This window comes from Pogoniulus pusillus, chromosome 29, assembly GCF_015220805.1.
Source record: "Pogoniulus pusillus isolate bPogPus1 chromosome 29, bPogPus1.pri, whole genome shotgun sequence".
Lineage (NCBI taxonomy): Eukaryota > Metazoa > Chordata > Aves > Piciformes > Lybiidae > Pogoniulus > Pogoniulus pusillus.
Window position 1 is genome coordinate 3789947 of NC_087292.1, and position 21846 is coordinate 3811792.

The following is a 21846-nucleotide window of genomic DNA, read 5'->3' on the forward strand; positions in this document are numbered from 1 at the left end:
CTCAGAGCAGCAGCACAGTATCACAGTATCATCAGGGTTGGAAGAGACCTCACAGATCATCAAGTCCAACCCTTTACCACAGAGCTCAAGGCCAGACCATGGCACCAAGTGCCACGTCCAGTCCTGCCTTGAACAGCTCCAGGGACGGCGACTCCACCACCTCCCCGGGCAGCCCATTCCAGTGTCCAATGACTCTCTCAGGGAAGAACTTTCTCCTCACCTCCAGCCTAAATCTCCCCTGGCACAGCCTGAGGCTGTGTCCTGTCGTTCTGGTGCTGGCCACCTGAGAGAAGAGAGCAACCTCCTCCTGGCCACAACCTCCCCTCAGGTAGTTGTAGACAGCAATAAGGTCTGCCCTGAGCCTCCTCTTCTCCAGGCTAACCAATCCCAGCTCCCTCAGCCTCTCCTCGTAGGGCTGTGCTCAAGGCCTCTCCCCAGCCTCGTCACCCTTCTCTGGACATGCTCAAGCATCTCAATGTCCCTCCTAAACTGGGGGGCCCAGAACTGAACAGAGTCAAAGCCTGTAAATCCCCAGCCATGGAGAAGCCTCACAGGGGAGGAACCTGCTCCTTCCCAAAAGCCCACCCCAGTTATGGCACAGCAGGTGCAGCACCAACAGCTGAGCACCCCTGTCTCCAGACAAGCACCTAGCACCTCTGTGCACACTCAGAGGCTGCTGCCATTTGGTTTCCTTCAATTTTATTCCATTTTGCATAAAACTGGAGCTGTGTCCAGCCCAAATCACAGAACAGCTGAAGAGGAACAGAGGAGGAATCATCGAATAGAGGAGAGATGATGCAGGAATCCACTGGTACAGAGCCATGGGGGGCACATGGGACACTGGCACGTGCTGAGGTTACAGATCACAGACAAGTGCTGTGCCAGTGAGAGCAGCAGGTAAGAAGTGAGACTTGGGACTTGGACAGTAGCCCACCAGAGCACCCACAACCCTTGCCTGGAGCAGCCAGCTCAGAAGCAGCTTCCAGCCCAGACAGGTTAGCTCTGTCTGTGGGCAAAGCCTGGAGCTTGGCGCTCACCCAGGCAGCTGCTGCAGCAAGTTTGTGAGCCCAGTTCTCCTTTGGTTTAAGTGCAAAATCTAACAGTTCACATGCAGTTGTCACACAGACACCACAAAGGAGGTATCAGCTCCACCCAGGGATGGAGGTCAATGGAATTCAGTTCAAGAATGGCTTTGGCAGTGCCCCTGTGGTGGTGAGGCTCTTGGGCTAGAGGTTTGGGGTTTTGGACTCTCCTCATCATAAATCCATGCCAGATTAAAGCAAAAGCTAACTTGAAACATCTTAAACCATCTTCTCCTGACAGGAAAGCAACACCTAGGATGCCTGCCCTGGTTTCTTTGCTCTAGCAGTGGTGGTGGTGTGTGATAGCCCTATGCCTGGCTTGCTGGCAGTGGGAAAAGGTCTCTGCATAGCTTTGATTCTCCTCCATCCTTTGGTATCCACCACCCACTCCTACCTGAGGACACCTGAGCTCAGCTGTGAGTGGGTGGCAGCAGAGCTCTGTGGAGCAGGTCAGACCAAGATTTGCCCTCCTAGACCATGGCTTCCTACTGTATGTCCATGTCCATGAAGGAGCCTGGACTGGGCAAACCACAGCCCAGTCAGAAGGAGCAGATTCTGGTACCAAATTGCTGTAAGCCTGCTCAAAGCACAGAGCTTCCTGGAGCCCTACTCTCACAGGCTGGGGGCCTTCTGCTAGCAACAGGCTTGGGTGGTGAATGCAAGAGCAAACCTCAGCCCTTCAGCTCTGTGAGCCTGACCTTCAGTTGGCCTGCAGCTTGCAGCACTCCAAGTACAGATAAAGCTTTGCTGGCCTGGGGGCAGTGGCAGCTGCACCTCCCCTGCCTGCCCTCAGTGACTCCAGCACCACTTCCCCTCCCACCACATGCGAGGCACCAGGGGCCCTCAATTACATCAAGTTAATTAGCACCCCTCTCCCAAGGAAATACAATTACAGATCAAGAAGGAAGGGCTGCAAAGGGAGGAGGAGATGTCCCTCTGCATGAGGTGGAACCTCAGCTGTAGGATACCTATCTGGAGCTGCAGCTGCCCCTCCAAGGCATGGACATGTTAGTGAGAAGTAGCCTCTCCCTCCCTCTAATGTTTGTACATTCAACTCAGGAGCTGCAGGTTCCCTCCCGGGGCAGCCATTGAAGGGACACTGCTGCGGCCACCACAGTTCTGCTTCGGCAGAGACAAGCCCTGCTGCTACTGTTTAGTGTCACATCTGTTGTTGAAAAGGTGCTTTATGACACCTGGGTTTGCCAAGGTGGAGATGTCCCCCACATCTTGGTCGTTTTGGGCAATCTTCCTTAGTATCCTCCTGGTGATCTTCCCTGTAATGACAGGACAAGGGTAACTGGCACAACTTGAACACCACAAGTTCCACCTAAACATGAGCAGGAACCTTTTTCATTTCAGGGTGACACAGCCCTGGAGCAGGCTGCCCAGAGAGGTGATGGAGTCTCCATCTCTGGAGACATTCGAACCCCAACTGGAGATGTTCCTGTGTAAGCTCCTCTAAGAGAACCTGCCTCTGCAGGGGGTTGGACTCCATCTCCAGAGGCCCCTTCCAAACCCCTATGATTCTGTGTGTGACAGTCAGGGAAGGGAAGGGAAGGAGGAGTCAGGAGCAGTTTGCATCCTCAGCAGCAGTGGGCAGTGCTCAGACTTGCAGCATTCTGCTTGCCCTGAGGTTGGTCCCTCCTAAATCCAAGAGGGCCTGGGCAAGCAGCTTGGTGCTGGCTTCCTCCCACAGGCAGCACTGCGCTGGGGCCTTACCTGAGCGGGTTTTGGGCAGGCTGGGAGCATACTGGATGTAATCAGGTGTTGCTATGGGCCCAATTTTCTCTCTGACTGCAAAAAAGAGAAGAGATTTTCACTGCAGGAACTGGCAGGTACCACACACATCCTCTTCAGACACGATGACCAAGGTGACACTGGCAGAGTCCAGCTGCTGGGGAGCCTGGCAGCACTGTGCTTCAGGCTGCTGTGGGAGCAGCCAGCAGGAGCTACAATGCCAAGGGGGCTATAAAAACATCTTCCCAAAGGCATGAGCACTTAGTTCTTCAGCCTCTCCATCTTCAAGAGACCTCTACAGTGGTTGCACCAACCACCAGTACCATTTGGACAGAGCTTTTAGATTTGTTGTTAGGTTCCTCCAAGAGAAGGAACCGTCCTGGGTCCATCTCATGGTTACATGTTGCAGTCTGTTGTGGCAAAGCAAGATCTCCCCTGAGACCAGAGCACGAACACCCAGAACACTGCCCCAGGGCCCCCCAGCAGACCCTATCCACCTAGGAGAGCAGTAGGAGCCACGCCCCTAGAGGAGAGCCCTGCTGCAAACAAAAGCCAGATGGGTATCCCAGTTCTTCACGTGGGTGCCAGCTACCAGGAGATGGCATCACATGAGCAGTCAGAGGCTGGCAGAACTAATTTTAGTCTTTATCAGTCATGTTCTCCTCTTCAGAGGGGGGCACCTTGTCACAGCTGTCCAGGCTGCATTCCCCAGACTACAGGCACCCAAAGCCCTTACCCCCTCCATCACCTGCCCAGCCCTTTCCTTGCCACACAGCCTTCCAGGCAGTTTGCTGTTGCTACCTTGTTTTTTCAGCTCATCTGCCAGGTTCTTGGTGAACTCGTGGCCATCCCTCAGGGTCACAAAGCAGTAGAGGCTCTCTCCTTTCAGGGGGTGTGGGTGGCTGACCACTGCAGCCTCTGAGATGGCAGAGTGCTCAAGCAAGGCCGACTCCACCTCTGCGGTGCTCAGCAGGTGGCCTGGAAGCAAGGAGAAACAATGTTCTACACACCTGTGGGGGGCTGGGGTCCTGCAGCCTCTCAGCGCCGGGAGGAAAAGGTCTGCGGGTGTAAAAGGCCCTAAGCTATAGGTCTGAGAGCACTGATTTCATCAGCTGGAGAGGGAATTCCTTCACCAGAGCAGGGGCTGGGCTGCCCAAAGGCTGCCTATTGCTCACCTCAAAGTGAGGGCACGTCTCCTGCTGCTCTCCCACCTTTGGGCTTTCTCCTTTACCAGCTCAGAGCCATGGAATTACACAATGCACAGGCTGAGCAGGAGCTGGATATCATAAGAGAGCACCTGCCCATGAGGTCAGATGGATGGTGCAGAGGAGGAAGAAGCTGGACCGGCAGAGCCCAGGAACCAGCCCTGTCATGGACTGCTGCAGCTCACACTGCATGAGGTGGAACCCCTCATACTGCAGGGCTGGGGCACAAACCACCCCTGTGCACCTCTCCTCCTCTACCTCTGCTGCCCTTCCACCCTGGGACAGAGAGCCATGGCAAGGTGGCCAGCTCCCAGCATGGTCAGTTGGTGCAGCATCCAGCACTGCTGGTGAGATGAAAAGATCTAGTCTGATCCAGAGACAAGCACAGCAGCTCCTCACGGCCTGCAGTATCTGTAAGTGACAACCTCCAGGCAGGAGGGACATGGATATTAAACACAGTATATGGAAAATGACAGGCTGGGAAGCAGCTGAATCTCAAAGACTCAGTCGAGAGAGGGGGGAGAACCTGGAGTTGCCATCCCTGGAGGGGTTCAAGAAAAGACTGGATGGGGCACTTAGTGCCAAGGTCTAGTTGACTGGCTAGGGCTGGGTGCTAGGTTGGACTGCATGAGCCTGGAGGTCTCTTCCAACCGGATGATTCTATGGTTCGTAAGCCTGGTCCTGCTTCTCTGGAGCAGCAGCTTGGATTAGGGAGCTCACTGTCCTGCCCAAACTCTGTGTTTCCCTGTGGCCCTAAACCTTTCAGCACAGAGGCACCTCAGCTGGTGTGGGACCTTCTCCAAGAGCTTACAGAAGGTTCCTTCCCTTCAGGGTGTTGCCCCCAGATGCAGAAAGTCACCAAGTCACAGACACCGAAACAGGCCTGAGCCAGCAGTTAGATCCAGCCTGAGGACAGGTTGCTGCGCAGAGTCATGGATGCAGAATCCTCTCCCTCAAAGCAGGTGGCTTTTTAAACCAGTGCCAGCAATGGATGCACAAGTGTCCCCACAGAGCAAGGTGTCAGGAAGAACAGTGGTCCCCACAGAAGCCAGAAGTGGTCCTCACCAGAAACATTGAGCATGTCATCGATGCGCCCTGTGATCCAGTAATAACCATCCTGGTCTCTCCTGCAGCCTGCAACAGCCACAAACCACAGCCTGAGGGAGCAGCTCCTGACGGAGTCTGAGGCCAGCACACAGCAAGATTCAAACTGCTGTGCCCTGCAGCCAGGCCCTGCCCAGCCAACCTTACCATCTCCTGTCACATAGTAGCCAGGGAACTTCTTGAAGTAGGTGGTTTCAAAGTGCTGGTGGTTCCCATACAGCGAGCGCATGATGCCTGGCCAGGGCTGCTTGAACACCTGAGAGGGAGAGACACAGAGCTGAGCCAGGAGAGCAAAGCTGGTCACTACCTAGTGACAAGGGACAGCAGCAGCAGAAATGGTCTCAGGCTGCACCAGGGGAGGCTTAGGTTGGATATCAGGAGAAACTTCTTCTTCACTGACAGGGCTCCCAGCCACTGGAACAGGCTACTCAAGGAGGTGTTTAGAAGAAGCAGAGTTGTGGTGCTGAGGGCCATGGTTTAGCACCATCCTTGGCAGTTAGAGAGTGGTTGGACTGGATGATCTGAAAGGGCTTTTCCAACCAAAATGATTCAGTGGTTCTATGAAAACCAGCAACCCAGCTCTGCACCACAGTGATGGAGACACTAGAGACAGTCATGGATTGGTGACACTCAGATACTGTCTGTCCAGTTCTGATCCTACTGGGACAGTCTCACCAGGCTCGTCATGGGAGAGCTCAGCTGCAATGTTGCTTCAATCCTTCTGCCCTGCCCATGTGTGCAAGTGCATCCCAGGATCAGCTGAACAGTTTGCTTACAGCATGAAACAGGCAGGGAAGGGAGCTCCTACCACCCAAGGAGGTCCCTTGTGTGGAGCCAGAGTAAGCAGAGATGTGTGCAAGCTCCCAGGAAGATGCTGGAGCTGATGGGGAATCAACAAGGGGAGGGTGGGGGAAGATCAGCCCTTCTTTACCAGGTAGCCTTCTGCTTCTCCTTCCAGCTCTTCCCCCGACTCGTTCAGGATGGCAGGGACCACACCGAAGAAGGGGAACGTCTGCCATGGGGACCAGAGAGCAAGGAGACAGGGAGGTGAGCTCAGCTATTAAACCCCCAGAGGCACAAGGAGCAGGAGGCAGAGCAAGGGCAGCTTCCAAGAGGCTGTGGCACATGAGAATTTGGGTGGTGGGCGCCTCCCTGCATGCACCACCATCCCATGAGCACCCTGGCAGGCTGGTAACCACCAGGCCATGGTACAAACAGTGCCAGCCACTGCCTTGTCATGGCCCTGGGAGCCCTCCCTGCCCCTGGGGAGGAGAGCAGAGGTACTCACAGCAGAGCCTGGCTTCATGGGGGTGGCAGCAGGGAGGGGTGTCAGCATGTGGCCACCCTGCAAAGAGAGGACAAACCAGGTGAGTTTGGGCCATGCCAGCCCTTCCCACAGATGTTTGCATCAGCTCTGGTCACATCATCATGTCCAAGTCTGATGAAGGCTGCTCAGGGCAGTTGGGGAGGGCCTTGGGAAGGATACAGCTGAGGAGAGGGAGCCAGTGCTTGGGCATGAAGCTTTGGAGCTTCTGGGAGAGAGGAAGAGGGGGAGGAGAGCAGGGTCCAGAGCAGACAGGCAGGGACCCTTTGGAGAGGAAAGTCTCTTTTTGGAGCATGTTTGAGGCCCAGGAAAGAATAAGGGGGGAACCAACACTTGCAGGCCAGACCAGAGTCTCTGAGGCAAGCAAAACAAGTGGTCCTGATTGATTCTATGATTCAAAGACACCTGCCCAGCAAACCTGCCCAGACACCCTGCAAGGAGCACCAGGGAAAGAGAGGCCCCAGGGACACCAGGAGAGGACTCACTGTCTCTGTCTGCCAGAATGTGTCCACAATGGGACACCTCTCCTCTCCCACCACACGGTAGTACCACAGCCAGGCCTCAGGGTTGATAGGCTCCCCGACGCTCCCCAGCACCTTCAGCGTCTTCCTGCTGTGCCTGCAGAGAGGAGGGGGCTGGCAGGGGCTCAGCAGGCCAGAGGAGAAGCAGCTGTGAGCCTACAGCAACCCCTGGGCTCTCAAAGGTGTGCTTGGGGCTTCAGGCATGGTTCAGGCCCTCCTCAGCCCTCTTCTGTGAGGGAAGAAAGGAGACCTCTGTGACTTTGGGGTCTTTACCCCAAGCTCCTACTTTACTCTGTTCTTTCCCCTCCCTGGGTCAAGGAGCAGCAGGCAGAAGGTCTTCCTGCCCCACACACACCTTTGGGGCAGGAGCAGGGAGCCAGTCTCTGAGCTGAGCTGCAGTGTATGGACCTGCTCGGATGGGCCACAGTGCAGTTAGTGTTGGGAGTGCAGAAATGTGGCTGTGCAGGAGGCAGATGACCCTGGCCTATCCATGCAGAGGAAGCTGCTGCTCAGAGAGGAAGGTGGAGCCCCTAGCCCCGGCACGGGGAGCTTCTGGCTGTGCCAGAGCCAAGGATCCTCACGCCCCTGGGGACTGGCACTCACTTTTTGACAGGCTCGTCCCCGTGCTTCATCAGCAGGCGGATGGCTGTGGGCGCTGTGTAGAACTTGGTCACCTTGTACTTGTCCACAACGCTCCACATGCGCCCCACCTCCGGGTAGGTGGGGACACCTTCAAACTGAGCAGGAGACAGGGCAGTCACACAGCCATTCCCCGCTGCCGCTGCTCCGCAGCACCTCCCAGGCGGGAGGAGCTGAGAACAACGGGGAGCAGCAGGTGGATCCCAGCATGTCCTTACGGGAATGCCAGGGGCACCGCTCAGTGAAACCAGCCCAGTCCAGGGACCTCTCTGACTGCTTCCTCACATCATCCCACCCTGGGTGCTCTAGCAACTGTCCCCTGAAGCACCCTAGTAGCAAGGGTGACCACTGTGACACAGTCCCACCAACCAAAGTGACCCTGCCCACATAATAGACAGTGAGAGGCCCAAACACAGCAATAAAACCACAACCAAAAGTACCAAGAACCCCAGAACAGACCCCCACAATGAGACACTGATTTTCCTGCTCCCATTTCCCCTGGCATCTTGGGGACAGGCCTCCAGATTCCTCATCTGCCTGCAAGCTACAGCTGCAGGCTGCCAAGGGAATGAAAAGCAAGTGGTCAAATCATCCTCAGCAGTGAGAACATCTCCCCCTGCTCCCCAACCAGCTCTAGCCACCCACAAGCTAGCTCCCCTGTCTGCCACTCATGCCCTCCATGAAGTCTGCCACCCTTCCTTACAGAGCCCAGGGCACTGCATCAGGTGAGAAGCAGGGATGCAGCCTAATCTCCACCCTGGAATTCAAACACTCACCAGCACACTGGTGGCCCCGTTGGCCAGGGGTCCATAAGTGAGGTAGGAATGGCCAGTGATCCACCCAATGTCGGCTGTGCACCAGTACACATCCTCAGGCTGGTAATCAAACACGTATTTGAAAGAGGTGGCAGCAAAGAGCATGTATCCACCCACTGTATGCAGCACACCCTGGCAGGAGAAAGCAGACAAGAGTCAGGACCAGCTCCCAGCAGGGCCCTCACTCTCCCAGGCCAAGGTAACCATCACCCATCCACCGAGCTCCAACAGCAGCTCAGCAGCAGTGGCCAGCACAGGCTCCCTCCCCTGCTCCATGGCTCCCCTCTGTCTCCCAACAGGACCCTCACCATTTCCCACAGCTGAGGTGTGACTGGCTCTGCTGGGAGCTGGGCAGCATACCTTGGGCTTCCCAGTGGAGCCACTTGTGTAGAGGATGAAGAGTCCATCCTCTGCGTCACACCACTCGGGCTCACACTCGGTGCTGGCGCTGCTCATCAGCTCCTGCCACCACACGTCCACGGCTGGGTTCCAAGGGGTCTGAGGGAAGCAGAGGATTAGAAACAGGCCCACCCAAAGGCAAGAGAGGAGAGGAGACGAGAGAGGAGCCCCAACTTCACCCATCATGGACCATGGAGGCAGTTGTTCATAGCACAGCTTCTGCCCCAGTTGTTTACTGCAAACCATGCACCAGAGCTGCAGCTCGCACTCCTGCAGCTCCTCTTCTCAGCCCACAGCCACAGTCTGGCTGCCAGACCTGAAGCAGCTTGTCCAAACCACTGGTCAGGCTGATAAAGCCCTCTCAGCAGCAGGCAGGAAAGGGCCTGCAGCAGCAGCTGCTGTCCCAGGTTGCAAACAGCCAAGCAGCACAGCCAGGCATCCACCAGGCCCATACACCTTGCAGACACTTCTAGAGCAGCATGGCCCAAGGCAAGCAGGGACATGCTGGGCTCACACTGCTTGACTCTGCAGACCCCAGAAAATCTGCTATCTGGATGTCAAGGTAAGAAGTGACTGCTCCAACACAGACCCAGCCAGCCCAGAGGAGTTGCCTGAAGGTGCCAGAGCTGTAAGAGAGCCACCAAGGCTTGTGGCTGATGGGCAGAGGTCACCCAGGAATCATGCTGGTGGTTACCACTCTGGGGTGGCATAAGACAGTTGAAGACCTAACTCCACCTGACCTTTTTGCCTCTCCTCAGAGAAGCTTGGGGGCAGCACAGTGGTGACCTCTCCCTCCCCTCATCACAGACCTCCATTTCCACATCTCTGCCTGGGCAGAGCCTCACAGCTCACAGCTGAGGCACATCTACTCCTTGCAGAGCTCCCCATAGCTCTCTTAGCTGGGGTGCACAGAGCCATGGAGAGCAACCAGTGTCAAGTGGTGACTCACTGCAGCCTTGAAGATGTTCCTGTGCCATCTGGAGGCACTAGGACCCCAGCACCTGGCTCCTGCACATGTGGTGCAGGGGACACTGCTTGACAGCCCAGTGGGCAGAACCTTAGGTGGACCTGCTCGAGCAGGTTCAGAGAGTGGCCATGAAGATGACCAAGGGGATGGAGCACCTTCCCTTTGAGGACAGGCTGAGAGAACTGGGGCTGTTCAGCCTTCGAGAAGGCTCTGGGGAGACCATGTAACAGCCTTCTAGTACCTAAAAAGGCTCTACAGGAAAGATGGGATTGGACTCTTCATCAGGGAGTGCAGGGACAGAACAAGGGGTAATAGTTTCACACTGAAAGAGGGAGATTTAGATTAGGTAGAAGGAAGAAATTCTTTACAGTGAGGGCAGTGAGACACACTGGAACAGGCTGCCCAGGGAGGTTGTAGATATTCCATCCCTGGAAGCATTCAAATCCAGGTCAGATAAGGCTTTGATAAATGTGGTCCAGTGCAAGGTGGCCATGGCAGGGGAGTGTGAATGAGGACTTTTGAGGTCACTTCCACCCCAAACTGTTCAATGACAACCAAATCCACTTGGAAAGCTTTCACAGATGTCCAGGGCTCCTGGCTTTACCTGTTTCCACAAGTCTGTCCCACCAGCAAGCTCCCAGCAAGGCACCAGTTCAAATAAGGCCAAGACAGGCTCACACCAGCCCATCCAACAGCTTTTTTATCACTACCCTCTTTCAAGGATCTCTCCATTTTAGCACCCAGCTTCCAGTGCCCCACAGAAGAAGTCAGACTCCGGGCACAGAAGACAGCCCCTGAGGTCAGGCCCACCTCTGCTGGCCTTGGCTGGGGCAGGCAGTGTCTGCATGCTGGGTCTAGAGCACCAGGCTCGCTGCCCGTGGCACACCAGCGCAGTGAGGAAGCTGTGGGTGCTGCCTGCCAGCCTCACCACCAAAAGAAGTGCATGGTGAGAGCTGAGCTGCTTTGTAAAGGCAGAGCTGAAGCAGCTCCCAAACGCTGACAGGGCAGCCTCTGGCTCCGTGTTTCCCCCGCTCAGCATTCCGGGGTTTGGGACGCAGATTTGCTTCTGACAGCAGAGTTGGTGGCACTGCACTGGCCCCGAACCGGTGGGCAGCCCTGGCAAGCAGTGGGAGCTCTATGGCTAACATGCAGCTGTTGGCAACTCAGTTAGGAGGACAGGTGTGGCCGGGCAGCTGGAGCAGTTAGGGAGGTGGAGCGCTGGAGGGGAAAGCAGGAGGGAGGTGCCAGGAGGAGGAAGGCAGAGCTCTGTGTAAATACCTTGGGATGGAGTTTCTGTGAGCTCTCAGTCTTTTTTTCCTGTTAAAAATCCACAAAGAGGGTGTGAAAGTCGAGAAGGGGAGGAGGCATTTGCAGGCAGGGAGCCGGAAGTCCACAGGCCTGGATGATGGGAAACCATCCTAGCAGGCTGGAGTGTACTTGGATCCAGGGCCAGGCCAGGTGATGCCCACTAAGCAAAATCCTGCCCTTGCCCATCATCTTCCTTAGGGACCCACTGCCTCCGTGGCAAGTCACAGAGACCACCCCTTGCATGTGGGCAGCTGGGTACAGAAGGACAGAGCCAGCATATGGCCCACAGACACTCTGACAGCCCTACACAAGCCAACAGCTTGGAGAAAGCCTACTCAGAAGGGAAAGAAGTCTTCAATATAGTGTCTGAACTAGCAGAGCAGGAAAAGGCCAAAGGGAAGAGACTCCTCCAGCCTCCTCCTGGGCCATTCTGCACAGCAGCTTCACCTCCACACAACAAACAGCCTCACACAGGAAGGGGCTGCTCTGCTCCAGTTTTCCCAACCCTTGGCAGCTGTCCTGCCCTCACCAAGAGAAGGGGCAGAGAAGGCAAATGCAACGTGGTCAGCAACACCCCAGTAAAATTAGCACAGTTGAGCAAAGAAAATGAACTCCTAGACCAAGATTCTGCTGGACTTCTTGTTGCAAGGATGTGCACAGATCATCCCTCCTGAAATCAGAGCCAGAAGCTCAACTGTGCTCCCCAAACACAACCCACTTTGGAGCAAGCAGCAGCCTAGGGGTAACCCAGCCCAAATAATCACCAACTGCACAGGGACAGAAGACAAGATGCTGTCAGGCAGCTGAAATCGACCAGCTTTGTAAGCAGATAAAGGCATCTGGTAGCTGCCAGACACAGCAGGACTGCACAGCAGCCTCAGGAGCTCATCTCCATGACACCTTCCCCTCCTTCCACTCGGGCTCACAGCCTTTCATCTGGTTTGAGTTGCAAGGGAAAGGCCCAGCCCTGACAGCTGACACAGCTCTTGAGCCAGCCACACAGGGGCTGCACTGCACTCACTGCTGTTGCACTGGGGGCTGTGCTTGAACCCACATCACAAACATGCACCTCCTGTTTTACCTCTCCTGCTGCCACTGTCAGAGCTGCAGCGCAGGATGACCTCAGTCTTTGCACAGAGGGGGAGACAGATACAGGGTTAGTGTGGCAGACATCCATCAGGGTACCAAATAAAGACTGGGGGCCTAAAGGCCATTAAAACTTCTGTTTCAGATCCTTAGTTTGCCCCTCTCATACTCTTGCCTCCAACTAACGAGAATGAGCACAGCTCAGACTCAGCCAGGGTATAAAGAGAACCCAAACAGAGAGCTGCTGCTGTCTCTTTGTGGATGTCTTCGTGACAGTTAGAAGTCCCTCACTGAGCAGGGGGAAATGGGCATCTTGTCTTTGTTCTAGTGGCTCTGGAAGATGCACTCCATTGCTCTGAGGAGTGCTGTGGGCTGGCAGCTAGCCACGGTGGTAAAGGAAACAGCACAGAGAGGATCTTGAGAAGGCAAAGAAATCAGTTTTCAGATCACCTCCAATGCAAGAACATCAAGGAGGGGAGAAAAGTGGAACAGGGATCAGAGAAGCACCCAGGGAAGCACTGTAGTGCTTTTGCACTGATTAATGTGCTGGACTTAAGCCCACAGCAGTGAAATCCCCCTCCAGGAGCATACCTGCACATCCTGGCACAGCCTTTTGAGAGGGGGAGACTTGCTGCATGAGCCATCCGCTGCTGCCTCTTCCCTCCCCATGTGTTTCACCACGATGCACCTTTTCAAAGAGGAGCCCCTGTAAAAGGCAGGAGCTTCAGATCAGTCTGCTCAGGCAGGGCTGAGCCTTTGGTGGCCTTTACTGGTGCCACTGGAGGCAGAGCTGGGGCCTCGAGCAGATGCCACCATGCAAACTCCAGGCACACCAGGAGCCACCAATGGACAGCAGCCAAGGGAACAGGGCTTGGAGGAGAGCAAAGGTTTGTGCATGGCTTATCAGGTGTCATTCCACGGAACACAGGGATCCCAGGTGTCATTCCAGGGAACACAGGGACCCCAGGTGTTGTTCTAGGGAACACAGGGACCCCAGGTGTTGTTCTAGGGAACGCAGGGACCCCAGGTGTTGTTCTAGGGAACACAGGGACCCCAGATGTCATTCCAGGGAACACAGGGACCCCAGGTGTTGTTCTAGGGAACACAGGGACCCCAGGTGTTGTTCTAGGGAACGCAGGGACCCCAGGTGTTGTTCTAGGGAACACAGGGACCCCAGATGTCATTCCAGGGAACACAGGGACCCCAGGTGTTGTTCTAGGGAACACAGGGATCCCAGGTGTCATTTCAGGGAACACAGGGATCTCAGGTGTTGTTCCACAGGACACAGGGATCCCAGGTGTTGTTCCATGGAACTGCAGGGACCCCAGGAGTTGTTCCATGGGACATAGGGACCCCAGGTGTCATTCCAGGGAACACAGGGACCCCAGGGGCCGTTCCAGGGAACACAGGGACCGCAGGTGTCGTTCCACGGGACACAGGGACCTCAGATGCCATTCCACAGAACGCAAGGACCCCAGGTGCCATTCCACAGAACACAGGGACTCCACAAGCATCTGTCACAGGTCACTGCTGGGGAGATTCCTCTCAAATCCCCAATTTGCCTGCCTTTTGGCCACAGACAGGAGCTCCCACAGCACCCAGGAAACACCAGGTGGCTACCTCCGTCCCCAGCTGCTATCAGTTGTTTGATTCAGAAGAGGAAAGGCTCCCAAAGCCACATTCTACACCACAGACCATGTGCTTGGCCCCTCCTGAGAGCCAACACAATGCAAACGACCTCTATAAATGCAAACAACCTCTATTAAATGCAAACAACCTCATCTCATCTCCCTCAGGCCAGTCAGGGGTACAGTGTCTCCATGAACTAAAGCCCAGCTCCAGAATCACTTCTGTCCTTCCAGGTACCTGCTTTTACAAATGTATAAACTCATGCTTCCAACGTTTAGAGTTCTAAATGCTTTTAAAGAGCTTGAATCTCTCCCATGCAGACTATTTGCCCTCATTTCTCAGGTCTCATCTAACTTACAAGACCACATTTGGTCTCACACAAGCTCTGTGTCTGTTAACTTGGAAAGGTCATTCCCCTGGGATTATTTTCTTGCCCTAGTCCTGCTGGCCACACTGTTCCTGACATTGGCCAGGATACTGGTGTCTTCTTGGCCACTTGGGCACATGCTGGCTCATATCTGAGCCCCTCTGCTCCTCTCTGCTTAGACCCCTACCTTCAGTGCTGGGGCCAGCTCTGGAGTCCTCAGTACAGCAGAGACAGGGACCTGTTGGAGCAGGGCCAGAAGAGGCCACGAGCATGATGGAAGGGCTGGAACCCCTCTGCTGCAAGGCCAAACTGAGAGAATTTGGGTTGTTCAGCCTGGAGGAGTAAAGGCTCCTGGGAGACCTTCTGGTGGCCTTTCAGTGCTTAAAGGGAGTCTTGAAGTAAAGCTGGGGAGGAATCACTTCAACTCTTCATTAAGAAGTGAGGTGACAGGACAAGGGGTAACAATTTCACATTGATTGTAGATTCAGACTGGAGATTAGGAAGAGTCTTGACAGTGAGAGTGATGAGACACTGGAACAGGTTGCCCAGAGAAGATGTGGGTGCCTCCTCCCTGGAAGTATTCAAGGCCAGGATAGATGAGGCAGAGCAACCTGGTCTAGTGGCAGGTGCCCATGGCATGGGGTTGAAACAAGATGGTCTTTAAGGTCCCTTGCCACACAAAGCACTCTGTGATTCTGTGAGTCCCTTCTATCAAGGGGATCCAAACTTACTTCTCTTTACATTTCTGGAGGGCTTCATCTGCAATCTGCTTCAAGTTAACCAGCTTGTCCCCTCGGTAAAAGGCATCTGTAAAATGGTAAGGAAGATAGAGGAGCTTCACAGCCTGGGAGAGCTGGAAGCAACAGGCAGCTCATGAGAGCACAGCAGAATTCATGTACAGCAGTGAGGGAAAGCAGGCAGGCAGCTGATGGGAAAGGTTTCCTAATCCAGCCTTTTGGCCTAGAGAAACAGATGCCAAGACAAATGGTGACATTCCTTCCCTGGGAGAGGTTCCAATTTGACCTGACATGTCTCTTGGGAATATTCAGTGGGAAATAATCCAATGCAGCCAGAACAGAGATTGCAGCTTGGTGGGTCCTCTGCATGCTTGCACCTATTAACAAACCCACTGTTTGTTGCACTGTTGCTGGGGCAATGTAGTGGACTCCCATGCAAACACCACTGCTTGCTTGGTGTCTGCTTCACAAGGCTGAGGTGGCCTTGGAGTTGGGAAGGGAGGGAATTGCCCTATTAGGGCTGCCTCATAAATGGCACATCTTGCAAACATCTGGCTGACACAGAGGAGAAACATGGATGAGAAGTGTTTGGCAACATGTCATTAGCAGCTGGTGACATCATGCTTTACAGGACAGAGCAGGAGAGCTGCTCCTGCTTCATGGGATGTTCAAAGTAGGAAGCTGCACTCAAACACAGCTACAAGCAGAGCATCTGCCCTGCAGCAGCTCAGCTGAAGCATTGCCCCTTCCTCTTCCAGTTCCAAATGCTTCTGGCTTTTGAATTAGAGACCTTTCAGACAGGGAACAGCCATGGCTTGGGGGCACAGAGGCACTTTACCTGCCGTGATGAGGAGAGAACAACCGCAGTCGAGGATCCGCTCGCAAAGAGACTCTGCTGAGAAACCTGCAAACTGACAGAGATCCCACAGCCATGTCAGCAAGGACGCAAAAACCCACCCCAAAACACCCAACAGCAGCTGTGCACTTCACCCGTGGTGAGTGCTGCCACCAGGCAGTGATGGAGAGAGCTGACAGAGCCTGTCACTGACACAGAAAAGGGCCAGGAAACAGTAGCATCTTTATTTACACTCCATCCATCCCATGGTCAGCACCCATCTTTCCAGCCCCTCTCCCCAAAACAAGAGCTCAGTACCCAGAGGCAAGCCAAAGGGCCTGTTCCTACCACAATGGAGTGCAGAGCTCCAATCCTGGCACAGGCAAGCATGGCTATCACCAGCTCCAGGATCATTGGCAGGTAGATGGAAACTCGGTCTCCTTTTTTCACCCCTGTGAAGGGAAAACGAACTCAGGGTTTGTCAAAACCAACATACTGCAGGTCCAGAGACAGGGCACAGAAAGAAACTCACTTGAAACCAACATTTAGATGCACACAATGAAGCTTCAGCTGGAGTTAGAGCTAAGCCAGCCTTGTTTTTTTCTTTCAAGACCTAGTAAGACAGTTGCAGTGACACTCCATGTTGTCACTGAGGGAGGCAGAAACGTCACCAGTGCCCTCTGCTCACTGGAAAACCCCAGAGCAGGAAGTTTTGAGCACAGATTCCTTCCTTGTACAGCTGCCATGACCAGAATTGTTAGTTTTCACAGCCAGAACCAGAGGTGTATCTCCAAAGGTATGCTGCAGAGTAAACCTGCACCCAGCCTGCTTTACAATGCAAGCAGCAGAGGGAGAGGTGCAAAGCCTTGCACAGAATCGGTCAACAGCCTGGCAGCCACACAACAAACCAACCCCATTTCTGGGAACCTGGGCTGATGCCTTGCTGGCAGCCATGGCTCCCATTGCTCCAGCCCCATACCTTGGCTGCGGAGGACGTTGGCAAACTGGCAGACTTTGTGCAGCAGCTCCCTGTAGGTGATCTTGGCAGAGTCCCCGGGTTCGTTGCCTTCCCTGAAAAGCCAGATAAGATCTGTCACTGACCCAGCACGGCAAGGGAAGAGGAACGCTGCGAGGTCACAGGCTCCTGTGTCCTCACCTGCTCTTCTGAGCACAGAGTAACCAACCCCCAAAAATCCAGTTCTGGACTGAAGTTGTCCAACACTGAGATAAAGTTCCCCGAACTTAGTCCAAAATCCCCAGCCCCCACCCAGGAGCAACTGAATGCATGGGTGGAAATGGATGGTACTTGGGGAGAGGAATGAGAGTCATTCACAGGCTCAGAGACTCACAGAATGGTTTGGGTTGGGAGGGAACTTAAAAGATCCAAGTTCCCTGCTGTGAACAGGGACACCTCCCACCAGCCCAGGTTCTTCAAGGCCTCATCCAGCCTGGCCTTGAACACCTCCAGGGAGGAAGCATCCACAGCCTCCCTGGCAACCTGTTCCAGTGTCTCAGCACCCTTGCTGGAAAGAATTTCTTCCTAACCTCCAGTCCAGATCTTACCTTTTCGAGCTCAAAGCCACTGCCCCTCATCCCTACAAGCCCTTGTAAAGAGTCCCTTTCCAGCTTTCCTGTAGCCTCCTTCAGGTACTGGAAGGCTGCTTTAAGGTCTCATTGTAGCCTTCTCTTTTCCAGGCTGAACAGACCCAACTCTGTCAGCCTGTCCCCATAGGGGAGTCTCTCCAGCCCCCTAATCATATTCATGGCCTCCTCTGGGCCCACTCCAACAGTTCTGTGCCCTTCTTGTGTTGTGGGCACCAGAACTGGATGCAATGCTCCAGGTAAGATGTCTCAGGAGTAAAGCAGAGGGTCACAAACACCTCCCTCATCCTGCTGGTCACACTACTTGTGATGAAGCCGAGGACATGGCTACCTTCTGGGCTGGCAGTGACCATTGCCACCAACAGAACCACAGCTGAATGGGCACACTCAGAAGCAAGCCATGGTTTCTTGGGTGGCACTTATGCCTTCAGATATGTGTGCAGGAAGCACTGGACAATGTTGCTGTGCAGCAGTCCCCAGCCTTTAAATACCCTAAATACCCACCACCTGATGGACTGGGAGAGGATGCCAGGGGCTATCTTATTTCCCAAGGGCATATAAATACACACTCGTGGAAACTCAACCTATGGCTGCTCTACATTATTCCATGGTCCTCCATGAGCCACCTCTGGGCTCCTGCAGCCCAGGTGCCATCTGAGGAAGACACTAATAGGAAGAAGAGGCAAGAGTAACATCCACACAGAAATGGAGCAGGAATGTCACACTTCTGGAGAAACCATTGAATAGAATCATAAAATCAGTTCCACTGCAAAAGCCCTTTAGGATCATCCAGTCCAACCATTAGCTGACTCTACCAAGCCTGGTGCTAAATTGTGGCAGTCAGCATCACATCTCTGCCTTTTTTAAACACCTCCAGGGATGGGGAACTCAACCACCTCCCAGGACAGCCTGTTCTAGCTTTTGGGAACCCTTCTACTGAAGAAGTTTCTTTTAATGTCCAACCTGAACCTCACCTGGCGCAACTTGAGGCCATTTCCTCTCATCCTATCACCTGTTACTAGGGAGAAGAGACCGACCCCCACCTCAGTTTGCTACCAAAGACAGCTAAAATGGTTTGCTACCAAAGTGCACACCAGCTCAGTGCAGGGTGACACTGCTTCAGCCAGGCAAACCAGGCGGCACTCGCAGTGGATCACAGGGTTAGCGGAGAATCCGAAGTGACATCACACTTGGCAGAGAAGGCATCTCCCACACCCAGGAAGGAAGAAGCCACTTTCCCAGATCTCTCCCCGAGGCAGGCAGCACAGAAGCCTCAGTGATCCATGAAGAACAAGGGCATCACTCTCAGCTGACAGTCCCCTTGGAAAAGTGTCCCCTGTAGCATGTGCAGCCAAATGAAAGCCAACACCAGCGCTGGGGAGAAGCCAGCAAGCACCTTCGTGCTGTGTCCTCCCTTAGGACTGCAGAGCCCAAAAAAGATTCTATACTCCTATGATCTTCCCAGCAGTGGCTCCCAAAAGGGGATTGCCTGCTTGTTGCTTTAGTCAAGTTTGATCACTTTTGAGGAAAGAAACAGGAATACAAAGTGAAAGAAAAGTGTGGTAATGAGAATCAGTGCCCAGAGCAAGTGGCTCAGCCCTGGCATCTGAGCATTTTCCTCTTTCCCAGTCAGAAGCAAGAGCATCACTTTGAGCTATGTGTCCCTGGGGCAGTTCAAGGCAAGGTTGGATGTGGCACTTGGTGCCATGGTCTAGCCTTGGGCACTGTGGTAAAGGGTTGGACTTGATGATCTGTGAGGTCTCTTCCAACCTTGGTGATACTGTGATACTGTGACATGTGAAACCATCAGATAAGGTCCCTCACAGCAGGGCACTTGTCTAGGAAAGAGAAAACAGGAAATCAGAGTTTCTCTACTGATTTTATTACTTGAGGGTCAAAGATCCAACAGCTGATTCCAGTGCTGGACTGAGCAGCTGTAACCGATCTGGCTCAAAGGAAAAGCATCTGCTCCTGTTGTGACCAGCCACATTCTGAGTGCCTTCCCTCTCCAAGCAGATAAAGTTCTCCTTGGTTCAGCTACACCACGGGTGCAGGACCCATCTGTGCAAACCTGCTTGGGTTGAGATGTGCAGCAGCACTGCATGTGCAGCTTGACACTACAGCAATCAGCCATGGCCCTCAGCACCACATCTCCATGGCTTTTCAATCCCTCTAGGCATGGGGACTTCACCACTGCTCTGGCCAGCCTGTCCCAGGGCTTGACAACCCTTTTGTGGAAGAAATTGTTCCTCATGTCCAACCCAAAGCTCCCCTGGTGCAACATGAAGACATTTCCTCTTGTTCTATATTGGCTCCTTAAGAGATTCCCACAGAACGTGGCCATATGCTGCTCTGCAAAACAGATCTGCTTCAGGCTGGGGAGGTCACTGCTGCCACAAGATGGGCCAATGGTGGGATGGAGACAGGCTCCTTCAAAAGGCTCTGCAAACATTCTATGCTTGCCCAGCAGCCAAGGGGAGATGGCAGCCAGGCCACACTGAATGACAGCTTCAGGACGAACAGCCCTGGGCTGTCCTCTGGGCAAAGCTGCACTGCCTCCCTAACACTGTACCCATGGGGGACACAGATCTGCCCTGAGCCACTCAGCTCAGATGTCCCTCTCTCCCTGCACAAGAACAGCATCTCAAATACACCAAGTCCTCCTCAGCAGGCCTTGGGAGGGAAATTCAGGTCAGGGAATACACTGGGGCCTGTCCTTAAAACCAGCACACATTGGGCACTGTTGGAGAAACACAGAGCAAAGGCCAAGGGAAGTTAAAACTTTTGCTTTTCAGAGGGATTTAAAAGACCTTTCTCTTTCTTTGTGAGACTGCAAAAGAGCTTCACTAGCATCAGCAGGGCAAACCTCAGGCTTCAGAATTGAAGACCACTTTGTGCTTAATGGGAAATGAGTCAGGTCCACGTTTGTGCAGAACAAGACCTCTCCTTTCACAGCATCTCCAAAGACCTCCGAGCAGTCTCTCAAGAGCAAGCTTTAAGTCACTCCATGTCTGAAAATAGTTTGGATGCCTGCAGCAACACTCAGTGAGTGCCTGCAGCAGCACTCAGAGACTGCTCTGCCCTCTTCTCTAGCACAAAAGCTCAGAGCATTGTGTATTTGAGAAGGGGCATCTTAAAGGGTGCCCACTCGCACGCTACCACGAGCTACATGCGTCAAAGGCAGCCTGGAAAGTCTTGGCAGCAAAGTCCTGTGAGTGGCTTCTTCACTTCAGTGCCCACTGGATACAAGCAAGAGCTGTCAGCCCTGAGCCTCTCACATGGGCTGACTTGTCCAGATTCAATGGAAAAGAAACATAATAATCAAAGAACCACACACACAAAGCAGAACTGCAGCGCTCACACACACACCTACAGTGTGCAGCCTGAGCCCTGCAGGGCCCAGCCCCCTAAACCCATCCTAACTTAAGAACTGGTGATAGGAACAGTTGGCAGCAGCACTGCTGTGATTGCCAGCATGGGATCATTGGTCTAGCAGTGAGTTGCCTTCTCCAGACCCTTCACCAGCTTTGTTGCCCTTCTCTGGACATGCTCCAATAGCTCAACGTCCTTCTTGGACTGAGTGGCACAAAACTGAACCCAATACTCATAGTGTGCCCATGCAGTGCTGAGTACAGGGGGACACTCACAGTCCTGCTTCTGCTGGCCACACTATTGATGATCCAGGCCAGGATATTGTTTGGTTTCTTGGCTACTGGGGCACACACTGGCTCACAATCAGCCACCTGCTAACCAGCATCCCCAGATCTTTCTCTGCTGAGCAGCATGTTTTGAAGTCTCATATAGGGAGTCTGATATGGCCTCTTTTCTGGGTGATCCAATTCTGAAGCTGCAAGAAACAGTGCACCTTTATAAATGCCAGTGTGATCTCTTCAGGGGATGCCACCTTCAACCTGCAGGTGTTCAAGGCCAGATTGGATGAGTCCTTGAGCACCCTGTTCTAGTGGAAGGTGTACCTCCCCAGGGCAAGGGATCAAAACTACATGATCTCTAAGGTCCTTTCCATCCCATGGGTTCTTTTAAGCCACAGCAACTCAAGCACTGACCCTGTGGAGCAGTCAGGAGTGTAGAAAAGCAGCTCAGGAACAGGAAGCTGTTGCCAGATACACTCCCGGATATTGGCACCAAAGCAGGTTAAGATGTTGCTGTGCTTTGCCAAGCATCAGGGCTGACTTTTCAAAGCACTTTTCTGCTTCAACCACTCCTCACATAACCACATGAGCCTTACACTGCCCACTCAAGCATCTCAGCTGTAGAGGAACAAGCAGCATGAGTTGGGGTGCATGGTTTAGTGGCAACTCTTCAGTGCTGGGTCGAGGGTTAGACTGAATGGTCTTTCAATCAGATGTATCCTGTGAGTCTGTGGTTCATAATCTGCTACAACTCAGTAGCCAAAGGGCTGCAGCATACTTCCCAGAGCAGCCAAGCAAAGCTGACCCAAGATTGACTCAAGAATGTTGTTCAGCTTCTC

At 53.7% G+C, this 21846-nt stretch overlaps 1 protein-coding gene across 3 annotated transcripts in view; it reads right to left on the reverse strand.

The window, feature by feature from the left end:
- Positions 1-682: 682 nt before the first annotated feature.
- Positions 683-21846, reverse strand: part of ACSS2 (acyl-CoA synthetase short chain family member 2) — a 38092-nt gene continuing 16928 nt past the window's right edge. For 2 of the 3 annotated variants that reach the window (XM_064167308.1, XM_064167307.1), the window contains exons 3-18: positions 16735-16826; positions 16104-16207; positions 15759-15831; positions 14915-14990; positions 12779-12893; positions 8788-8925; positions 8389-8559; positions 7577-7710; positions 6938-7070; positions 6417-6473; positions 6060-6140; positions 5276-5384; positions 5090-5158; positions 3621-3797; positions 2802-2876; positions 683-2356 (exon numbers count right to left, since the gene is read on the reverse strand). In XM_064167308.1, coding sequence (XP_064023378.1) covers positions 2229-2356; positions 2802-2876; positions 3621-3797; positions 5090-5158; positions 5276-5384; positions 6060-6140; positions 6417-6473; positions 6938-7070; positions 7577-7710; positions 8389-8559; positions 8788-8925; positions 12779-12893; positions 14915-14990; positions 15759-15831; positions 16104-16207; positions 16735-16826 — 1732 coding nt within the window. In that variant the 3' untranslated portion in view covers positions 683-2228. Of the gene's footprint in view, positions 2357-2801; positions 2877-3620; positions 3798-5089; positions 5159-5275; positions 5385-6059; positions 6141-6416; positions 6474-6937; positions 7071-7576; positions 7711-8388; positions 8560-8787; positions 8926-11071; positions 11111-12778; positions 12894-14914; positions 14991-15758; positions 15832-16103; positions 16208-16734; positions 16827-21846 lie in introns of all 3 variants that reach the window. The other variant, XM_064167309.1, reaches the window with a different exon arrangement.